General features: G+C 45.9%; 2 protein-coding genes across 2 annotated transcripts; both read right to left on the bottom strand.

Annotated features, from left to right (window-relative positions):
- Positions 1 to 26: 26 nt before the first annotated feature.
- LOC115664022 (probable UDP-glucosyl transferase 73B6) lies at positions 27 to 1,882 on the bottom strand. The gene has a single exon (XM_056317719.1). The coding sequence runs from the start codon at positions 1,583 to 1,585 to the stop codon at positions 110 to 112; it is 1,476 nt and encodes a 491-aa protein (XP_056173694.1). The 5' UTR covers positions 1,586 to 1,882; the 3' UTR covers positions 27 to 109.
- Positions 1,883 to 2,713: 831 nt separating this feature from the next.
- LOC115664027 (probable UDP-glucosyl transferase 73B6) lies at positions 2,714 to 4,263 on the bottom strand. Its single transcript, XM_030585975.2, has one exon. The coding sequence runs from the start codon at positions 4,194 to 4,196 to the stop codon at positions 2,784 to 2,786; it is 1,413 nt and encodes a 470-aa protein (XP_030441835.2). The 5' UTR covers positions 4,197 to 4,263; the 3' UTR covers positions 2,714 to 2,783.
- Positions 4,264 to 10,540: the final 6,277 nt, after the last annotated feature.

Here is a 10,540-nt window from a genome sequence, read left to right as displayed (position 1 = left end):
CCCTGAACACATCTATAACGAAAAAATGGTAGAAAGTGATGCTCGTTTTATTGTTCTAGCTTCGAACTTCCTTCTCCATACAAGTAGGCAACCACAAAGCACACAGTGCCTACTCTGTTTTTCGGTTGACAAAGTCTCTGAAAGCATCCATTGAACTCACTGAGCTCTCAGGAAAGCCCTTCTCAAACCTCTCTCCAAGACCCATCGATCTCCTAGTAATCTCTTCGGCGGTCAAGACCCGCTCGATTCCCTTCAAAACATCGTCCTTCTTCACCATCTCAGCTGGGTATCCATCACACACCAAAGCCCCTATCTTGAGATGATTCACCACCAGCTTGGCATTGTAGTATTGGTCGCCCCTGATTGGCCATGCCAAAATCGGGACTCCTCTCGCTATTGCCTCCACCGTGGAGTTCCACCCGCAGTGGGACACGAACCCACCGGTTGATGGGTGGCTCAGTATCAGCAGCTGCGGCGCCCACCCGTGTATGATCAGCCCCCTATCCCCCCCCACTGTGTCGTCCAAACCATGTGGAAAGTAGCTGCTTTCCATTTGGGCTGGCCCTCCGCCCGGCGGACCAGGCCGGCCTGACTTCTTCTGGATCACCCATATGAATGGCCGGTTCGACTCCTCCAGCGCCTTGGCTAGCTCCGGGTACTCCTCCGTCGAGGGGCCCACCTCGCTGCCGAACGATATGTACATGACGGAGCCTCGAGGTTGCCGGTCGAGCCACCCGATTATCTCGTCGTCCGAGTAGTTGGACTCTCTCTTGGGCCGGATCTCCCGCCCCTGAAGCAAGGACGCTGCGGACCTCCAGTATTCCTCCGGCAGGAGCGGGCCCACGCCCCAGACGGGCTTGCCCGTCAGATTGGCCATGTAGTCTAGGAACGGGCGCTCGAGATCATCGCACGTGTTGATTAGTAACGCTACCGAGCTCTTCACTTCTTCCACCCACGGGGCTGGCTGACCCGGACGAGGCGGGCCCATCTGCGGCCTTGACCCTCCCGGGTCCCTCCCTCCACCTCCCCCTCCTCCTCCCCGATTCGAGGGCATCCAGTGGCGCCTCTGTTTAAGATCCGAATAACTCAGCACCATCTCATTGGGCAAGCCCGGTAAGGCACGAACCTCCCCCGGCTTCATGTCGTCGGGCCGGACCACGTACGCCGCATGCTGCACCGCGGCCCAGCACGCCCCGGAAGTAATGAAAGTCACCGTGGGGATCCCAAGCTTGGAGAACACCTCCTGTGTCTTGTACATGATGTGGTCGATCACCGCGCAAACAGGCCGGGCTCGAGCTGGGTCACGCGCAGCAAGGAATGATTCGATGCCCTGGGCCATCTGTTGGTGCTGGCGAGGGAAGCTAGCAGGCGGGTCAGGTGGCGTGTCTTGTGGTGGTGAGATGTTGATCAGAGCAAAGAGATGGGATTGTTGGAGAGTGGAGGGGATGGAGGAGGAGATGTCGGAGGCGGCGACCACGGTAATGCGGAAATCACGGCGGAGGAGGTGCTTGCAGAGCTCGATGCAAGGGAAGAGATGGCCTTGCCCGATCTTGGGCACCACCAGGATCTCGTTCTCAGCCGACATGCCTTTGTCGTCACAAATCTTTTTTGGGAGCGACTGACACGAACTTCTTTGATGTATTTGCTGGTTAAGGATGTCAAAGAGAAGGAAGATTTCGTAGGCTAAGCATTTGTAGACTGATCATAATTCACAAAGAGAGAGAGAGAGAGAGAGAACAAACTTGGACTGTTAGGTGGCGACCACGATCGGATGTTCAAGATGGATGATTGTTGTGAAGTGGGGTGTTTGAATGGAGGAAGTACCACACAGTCTCGGTCTCTGTCTGTGCGCGCGCGCGCGTGCGCGCGTGTATTCGTGGTTTCGCTGTTTCAGAGCCTCTCACGCTTCTGTTTTCTGTCACTTGGTTACGATCTAAACTCCACCGAGATCGGATTTCGGGTTCAGTTCTCGTCCCCCTGCATCTCATTGCCGACGCGAAATCTGCAGGTCATTATTCTCTCCCTATGCGAAATCAAGTACAATCTTCAGTGACACCATAGTCAATGGCTTGCCTCATGGTCGGCAAATCTCTTAAGAGCGACCAGGAACTGTTTTTCTTTTTGATAAAAGTGACCGCTGAACGCAAATAAGTCCATAGCCGATGTAAACACTACGCAAACTCTACTTAGTCCGAATATCGACTGTGATGCTTACTCTTTCTTTACTTTAGGGGGTTGGCCCTTTCGAGAGGAAATGTCTAGACGCGCCGAAAGACATTGATGTGTTGTTGTCCATTACAGACACATAAAGTCAGTTGGATCCAACGTCATGACTGACGCCACGGATCGAAAAGACGTCCCCACGTTTGCTGTTGGATTATGCTCCCCGTCTCTGCGAAACCGAAAGCAACGGCAATATCTTCCCATCTTTATCCTCGCTTCTTTTCATTGACAGAGGAGCGAGATTGAAACCAAAACTCTTTAGCATAAAGCAATTTGTCTTCTTTCTTTTGTCAGCTCTTCAAACTCTCACAAATTTGCCATGGAGCAACTCACTTGGCATGAACCAGTGAATTCATTAGGCAACCTGAACACATGTATCCATTTCAACAGGGGATAGCCTCTCTGGTTTATTCATGAAACGGCTCACCATATTCATGCACTAGAGGCCACATGTGAACTGTCCCAATGAAAATTCAGTAGAGATGGGAAATTTTGCAAGCAGAACTAAGGTGAAATTTCATGGTTACATGGCCAAAAGATCCAATTACAACAGAACTCGTTCAAAGCCTCTGGTTAATAAAATCTCTAAAAGCATCGAATGCACTCTCCGAGCTCGCCGGGAAACCATGCCCGAACTTGGCCTTGATCGAAGCTGCTCTCTCGTGCATCTCCTCATCGGACATGAGGCTCTCGATCCCCTTCGCTATCTCGTCCTTCTTCACCACCCGCGACAGATCCTCGGCCACTCTGTACCCAATCTTGAGATGGCTCACCACCAGCTTGGCATTGTAGTGCTGATCGCCCCGGATCGGCCATGCCAGCAGCGGGACCCCACGCCCGATTGCCTCCGCCGTCGAGTTCCACCCGCAGTGCGACAGGAACCCGCCCGTCGACGGGTGGCTAAGGATCAGGAGCTGCGGCGCCCACCCTCTTATGATCAGGCCCCTGTCCCCAACCCTGCTCTCCATGCCGTCCGAGAAGTGCCCTCCGGACTTGGACCCGATGACCCATATGAAGGCCCGGGTCGACTCCTCCAGCGCCGCGGCCAGTTGCGCCAGCTCCTCCTCGTCCGGGCCCACCTCGCTGCCGAACGCCACGTACAGGACCGAGTGCGGCGGCTTGCTGTCCAGCCACTGGATCACCTCGTCCTCCGTGCAGTTCGACTCGCGACTGTGCTGCCGGATCGCGCGGTCCGAGATCAGCGAGTCACCGGACGTCTTCCAGTACTGCTCGGGCAGGAGCGGGCCGACGCCCCAGGCCGGCATCTTCATCTGGTCCCCCATGTAGTCGAGGAAAGGCCGCTCCAGGTCGGCGCACGAGTTGAACATGAGCCCGATCGAGCCCTCGACCTCCGGGACCCAGGGCGGCCGGCCGCCAGGCTTCGGCGGCCCGCCTCCGCCACCTCCTGGCCTCGGTCCCGGACCTGCCGGGCCGCCTCGAGGAGGACCGAAGGGCTTCCTTTTAAGATCGGAATACACGATGGCCATTTCTTCGGGCAGCCCCGGAATCAAGCGAGCTTCGCCGGGACGGACGTCGCCCGCCTGCGCCCTCCACGCGCCTAGCTCCATGGCCGCTGCGCAGGCGCTGAAGGTGACGAAGCTGATCACCGGGACGTCGAACTTCCAGAACACTTCCCTGGTCCACCCCACCTGGAAATCCACGACCGCGCACACCACACGCAGCGGCTCGCTACCGGCCGTCCGTTTCTCCAGGTGGGCCGAGAGATCCCGGCCGGCGGGCTGATTGAGCGGGTCGGAGACGTGCATGGGAGGGCCGGAGGAGCCGGCGATCTGGGCGACGGCGACGAGGGGGTTGGAGGCGAAGGAGGGAGGGATGGCGGAGGAGAGATGGGAGGGGATGACGAGGGTGGTGAGGTAGCTGCGGCGGGTGAGGTGGAGGCAGAGCTCCATGCAAGGGTGGAGGTGGCCCTGGCCCGGCCCGGTGACGACGAAGATCTCTGCCGTCGCCGTCATGGGAAGCGGCCGAGCGAATCGTTTCTTGCGATCGGTGTTGAAGCTTTCGAGGAGCGATGAAGGTGGTTGTCACTCACGGATTAAAAGGAGAGGAGTGAGTCCCAGTATTGAGTCTCAAGCTTGACTGGTTGGATCGTGGGAACTAACTTCTTCTTTCTATCCTCTGTGGATGATGAAGCAGAGAAACAGCAACAAAAAATTAAAATGAACAAAAAAATAATATAAAGTGCATAGACCGTTTGGTAAGATCAATATTACACTTATTTCATAAGTTTCTTTTTCCTTGCTTTTTATAAATTTTGTGTGTCAATATATGTAGAATATATCATATGATGATGTTGCCACTTTTTTAATACTTTCTATTTTCTTGATAGTTTTGTTATTCTTCTTTACTTTATTTGTCTGTTTCTTATCATATTGATTGTTTTCTCTGTAATCACATACATACACGAAGAAGGAGAAAATGATTTAACGTGGTTCAATCGATCAAGGAGAGGACCCTTGGAAGCCTATGTCCACGAGGGAAATCCCTAATTCTTCATGTCACCTTGGGGATTTCATTAAATTTACATAATAAACATGAATATCTATTGGAAAGACAAATACGGTCTTTATTTCATTTTTTATTGATTTGAGCCAAATATGCTACTAATTTGAACTCTAATGACTAGTCACGGTTATCTTTCTAACACTCCCCCTCCAAGTTAGGGCAAAGATGTCATTAGAGACTAGCTTGGCCATCACTCACTGAAAAATTTTGGTGGAAAAAGTCTTAGTAAATATGTCAGCCAATTGACCTTCATTTTCTTATGTATGGAGTCTCAATTATCTTGTCTTAAACTTTCTCACGAGTATAGTGACAGTCGACCTCTATATACTTGGTCCTTTCATGAAAGATCGAATTTGAAGCATTATGAATTCCTGCTTGATTATCGCAAAACAATTTCGAAGGAGTTTGAAGCTTATTAAGACCCAATTCCCGCAACAATAAACGAAGCCAGACTAATTCACACGTGGTTGAAGCCATGGCTATGTACTCAGCTTCTGCACTTGACCTAACTAACACACTTTGCTTTTTGCTCTTCCAAGTGACCAGATTTCCTCCTACAAAGATGCAGAACCCCATCATGGATCTTCTATCTGTGGGATTTACAACCCAATATAAATCAGCATAACCTTCAATCTCTGTGTGATCATGATTCTTTATAAGAATGCCACGTCCAAGTCATGACTTTAGATATCGCAATATATGGTCAGCCAACTCCATGTGACCTTTTGACCAAAAAAAAACTCCATGTGACCTTAGTATGATTAAGAGTGACTAGTCTATAAAATCTAAATTTAGTGGGAGATTTAGCTCAAATCGATAAAGAAAGAAATAACAATTGTATTTTCATTTTCAATGGATATTCATGTTTATCTCCAAAGATGTATTCTATCTTATTTAAAAATTATGAAATCCCCGAGGTGCCCATTGTGGACGTAGGCTTCCAAGCCTCTCCTTGGTCTACTGAAGAACTAGTCATTTTAGCAAGAAGAAAAGAGATGGTCAAAAGCTTATTTAAATCAGAAGTAGAATGAAGCGGCAAATAGCGACTTCAATAGCATAGGCATCACAGTTGAACCTACCTCTGATACCATGTCTTCTCTGTAATCACACGTATACGAAGAAGGAGAAAAGGATTTAACGTGGTTCGGTCAACCAAGGAGAGGACCCTCGGAAGCCGACGTCCGCAATGGGAGACCCCCCCAATTCTTCATATTACCTTAGGGGATTTCATCTTTAAATAAGACTGAATACATTTCTTGGGATAAGCATGAATACTTATTGGAAATGCAAATACAATTATTATTCTTTATGTATCGATTTGAGCCACATCTTCTATTAAATGTGGACTCTGCTGACTATTCGTCTTAATCTTTCCAACATTGATAGAATATAAACATGTTAAAAAAGAACTCCAAATATTTGATATATTTTTCTTGAATGAGATCTCAATTCCAACTACGCCTATCTTGGAGAGGGAGTCTTTCTAGCCGAACTCTCAAGAAGAATGGCATACCCCAGTGAAGTAGAGGCCTACCAAAAAGAAGTAGTTGTGTAGCCAATTGCAAAAACAAAGGTCGAAGTCTTAAGTGCTTCAATTGAAAATGCCTTCCCGTCTCCTTTTAGTCTAGTTGTAACATCATTCTAAATTATTTCATATCATACCATCGCCTACGAATCTCTACAGATTAGCAAATTACATCGACACATCCCAAGGAAAATGCCGAACTGAATTCCAAATTGACGAGTTAATATGAGCTTATCCATGGGTTATACACTATTTGAATAAAAATCAATTTTATGAAAGATCCCGGTTTTCATGCTTTGGTGAGTCTTCGGGATCCTTTCGATAACCTTTGTTGTATTGAAGGAATATCTATATGATTTGACTGATTGTGTAAAGCCCATGTTAGCAAAGAAACTGGTTTCTTGAGTGCGATCATTCCGCTTACTTAGTCCAGCTAGCAATTGATCTTGGCTTCAGATCTTTCATCTTTCTAGGAGTTTGATATTCCTTATTATAAGATGGATGTCTATCTTATTTAGATCAATTATTTAATCCAATGATATTGAGCATATTTCCCATCTCTTATCGAGAAACAAGTGAGCTATTTCTTTGCAAGAATTGTGCTAAATTCCAAATGGGGCAATGCCGCCAAGATATCTTCGTTAGTTGGGTTGGAAGCTGGGGTTGATTCGTGTAAGAGCAAGGTTCATAAAGCAGAGACCATTGAAAAGAATAAATAGGATTTGTTTCAACTTAAAACGAATAAATTCTTGTATCTCTTATTTCTATTTATGAGATGCCAAGAACTAATTTACGTCGACATGCTCATTTAGTGTTGATCCTTATAGAGTGAAAAAAGGGTCATGTTCGATTTCATTCTTCGATGGGGATTCTTTTCACCTGTCGCGACCCTAAAAAAATTCCTCATTTTTCGGGCTAATGGATTATTAAGACTAATCTTAACTCGGGCCCTCCCAAGCCCTACCAATTCGCAACTTTGAGTTTAAGTTTTTAACATGCAAAAGTTTTTATGCTCGGAGTCGCCACTAATCAATTTATGGTAGGTTGATTAGAAACCTAAATAAAACATAGGGAGATATGTTTTATTCCTACGAACCAGAGATTCTAAGCCCGGGGACTTGATTACGCTAGATCTGGTCTAACGCCCTTTCGGTACCTTTTCTTTTCAAAAATATTTTGGCAGGCAGTTTGGATCCATTTCAACTTAGTTACTAACATGTGAGGTGTTCATGCGAGTGCGCAAACCACCAATTTAACACTCAGAAAGCATTAAATAAATTGCAAGTTTGGAAGAATTACTTACCTGGAAGCAACGTAAGCATCTGCATTGTTAGCTAGAAAATCACATTGACACCCTAATATGATTTCTAATTAACAAGCAATTCACTCAATTTCTTTTTTGGATTTTCACTTATTTAAATGAAATCTAGCCTATATGCAATGACATGCGATTAATGCAACCTAGCATGCAAACTATATGTCGTGCGACGACGTGACCTATTTCTAATGACAGGACGAATGATTATTTTTGGTATTTTCACAATTTAAATTCGGAATAATAAAAATGCCTAAATTAACATGCAAGCTATGATGACTTAATCTACCCTAGCATGATTTCTTTTTAGGATTTTTGTTAAAATTCGAAATAATGAATTACTTAAATTAAGAATACAATCTATCCTAATCTATCCTAAAACAATTCATTCTTCTTTTTTGGGATTTTCATGGAAATTCGAAATAATAAAATAACCTGAATAATCTATTAAGATTAGAATATTACTTAATTTAAACTAGGAAATAGATCATCTCAAGTCCTAATTTAAATTAAACAACTACTCTATCTTCTAGATATATTTAGGATTCCTAGACATGTGAAAACTCTAATTCAAATCTATCTAATATTTTTTTTTTGAATTTTCTGTTTATTTGAAAAAGGAAAGCAATTAAATAAACAAGGATAGCAACCACATTCAAAACGTCCACGGGATCCGCCATATTTGTTTCAAACTCGGATTAGGCACAAAAATCAAACTATCGGTCATATCTATAGGGTTATAGATATCGACGGAAAGCCGATTATTCAAATTTGGAAAGCGGATAAAAATCATTATCGTACCCAAGTGGTTATGGATAAGATAACGATTTTCCGTATCGCCGCGTATCGTACCTTAGGGATAAGGTCGGATAGTCGTCCAGATACGTTGCCAAATTAGGAATGATTCCTAATTTTGGGTGTTTTCGAATATTGTGGATATCGAAAATATTATCCTAAGATATCTAGATATCCACATGATATTCACGAAATATTCAAACACCCATATTAGGAAATTAAATATTCTGAAAATATCGGATAATGTTGAATTACCTAATTGCAGATAATTCCCAAATTCGAATTGTGGATCGGGATCGGGCTTTGCGGATCGAGACGGCGGTGGTGGCGACGACACGGTGGCTCACGGGCGTCGAAGACGGCGGGGCGATGACCGGCTGAACAGCAACTTGGCGGGGGCTCACAGAATGCTTGGCCGATGGGGCTGCTCAACTTCGGGACGGCAGCCCGACCGCATGGGGTTGGGACAGCAGCTCTTCTTGGCGCTAGGCTCGCGGTGACTATGTTCCGTGGTGGTGCTCGGCAAGAAAACCCTGAGGAACGTCAAGAAACCCTGCAAAAGAGAAAGAGCCGCTCGGGTGGGCGCAGCAACAGCAATCGTGGAGTTGCTATGTCGTCAGCTTGGATACGTCAGTGAGGACACGCGGCTGCTCTGGAAAACCTTCAAAGGCATGAAGGCGAGGCGACGGGAATCACGATCGCAGCAGTACGCGTGACAGGATGCATAGCGATAAACGGATCTCCTGGAAGTTGACTGCGTCACCGAGCAGAAGGAACCGCAATCCGCTGGGCTGTCCGTTGAATATGCGAAGTCTCCACTGTACTTCGTGCAGTAAGTGGCAGCATCCTCTTTGGCCAATGGACTTCAGTGTGAGTGCTCCACTGACTGAGAACCCTTTGACTTATGCCGTGAGTTCTTCTTCTCCTCTATGGTGCGGCTTCTCACGATTTCTCTTTTCTGTAATATCGCGGAGCTCTCTTTGTGGCCGTGTATTCAATGTGTGGCCCCCTTAAAATCCTGACCTAATGATGTATATATAACACTAATCTAGGTTAATTAGATGGGCTCTCTAGTCCTAATGGGCTTAGGCTTGGGCTTAGATTTTAATTTAATTTAAATGGGCTGAATTAATTAAGGATAATGGGCTGAATTAAGCTCAAATTAAAACAACCGAGCCCGTTTGACTTGTAATTCCCGGCCCTTGCATTCCAAGCGAGCCGAGTCCCATTCGATGAAATTTAAGCTCGTTCGTCACCGCCGGTCCGATGCAAAATGCAATTAATCTAAAATGAATTTAAACTATATGTTATGCAACCTAAATATTTTTGTTTAGGGGTTAAAAATTTAATCCCTAATTTTCTATACAAATTACGACTAAATGATACGCCAAAATTTAAGTGTCAACAGCTGCCCCTCTTTGAAGGTGAGCTCGTAGAGGTTGCATTCAAAGACTAAATGATACCTAAATTTCAACCATGCAAATGCAATGAATGTTGTTTTTGTCGGGATTATGAGTCCCATTTTAAAATGCATTAAGAAATGATGTATGCTAACATGAGTGGAAAACATACCTGGAATTACTTACCTGACAGGAGTGAGATAGCGCAATTCGAGGCACGACTCGGACTTTGTATGTTGTTTGGCAAATGTCTGGGCTCATTTCCATAGGTATTGCCTGATATACGTTGATGAACTTCGGTGATCTGCAGTTAAGTCAAAACACACGAAGAAAGCTCGACGTATCCAATCATCATCTGGATTCGTGAGAACAGTTCCGATCTTTACCAACTACCTATACATCTCCATAGGTGTTTGCAAAGATTTGGCCGCTTCACTTATACCTGCTCATAAGTGAATTGCGGGGAGAACTTTTGAAGTCAAGAGGATATTCCGACCTTTACATATACCTGCTCATATGCAAAGATTTGGCCGCCTCACTTATACCTGCTCATAAGCGAGTAGCAGGGGAACACCTGGGGTTGAAAGAATATTCCGACCTTTACATATACCTGCTCATATGCAAGGATTTGACCACTTCACCTATACCTGCTCATAGGCAAGTAGCGGGGGAATACCTGAGATTTGGGGAGAATTCCGACCTTTACATATACCTGCTCATATGCAAAGATTTGGCCGCCTCACCTATACCTGCTCATAG

The sequence above is a fragment of the Syzygium oleosum genome, unplaced genomic scaffold, assembly GCF_021117445.2.
Source record: "Syzygium oleosum isolate NSW1041296 unplaced genomic scaffold, Sole_v2.1 Sole_v2.14, whole genome shotgun sequence".
NCBI lineage: Eukaryota > Viridiplantae > Streptophyta > Magnoliopsida > Myrtales > Myrtaceae > Syzygium > Syzygium oleosum.
This window is presented reverse-complemented; position numbering and strand designations above follow the sequence as displayed.

Bases quoted from the DNA above. Each gene is read 5' to 3' on its own strand.
- LOC115664022 (XM_056317719.1), bottom strand. From the start codon at position 1,585: ATGTCGGCTGAGAACGAGATCCTGGTGGTGCCCAAGATCGGGCAAGGC.
- LOC115664027 (XM_030585975.2), bottom strand. From the start codon at position 4,196: ATGACGGCGACGGCAGAGATCTTCGTCGTCACCGGGCCGGGCCAGGGC.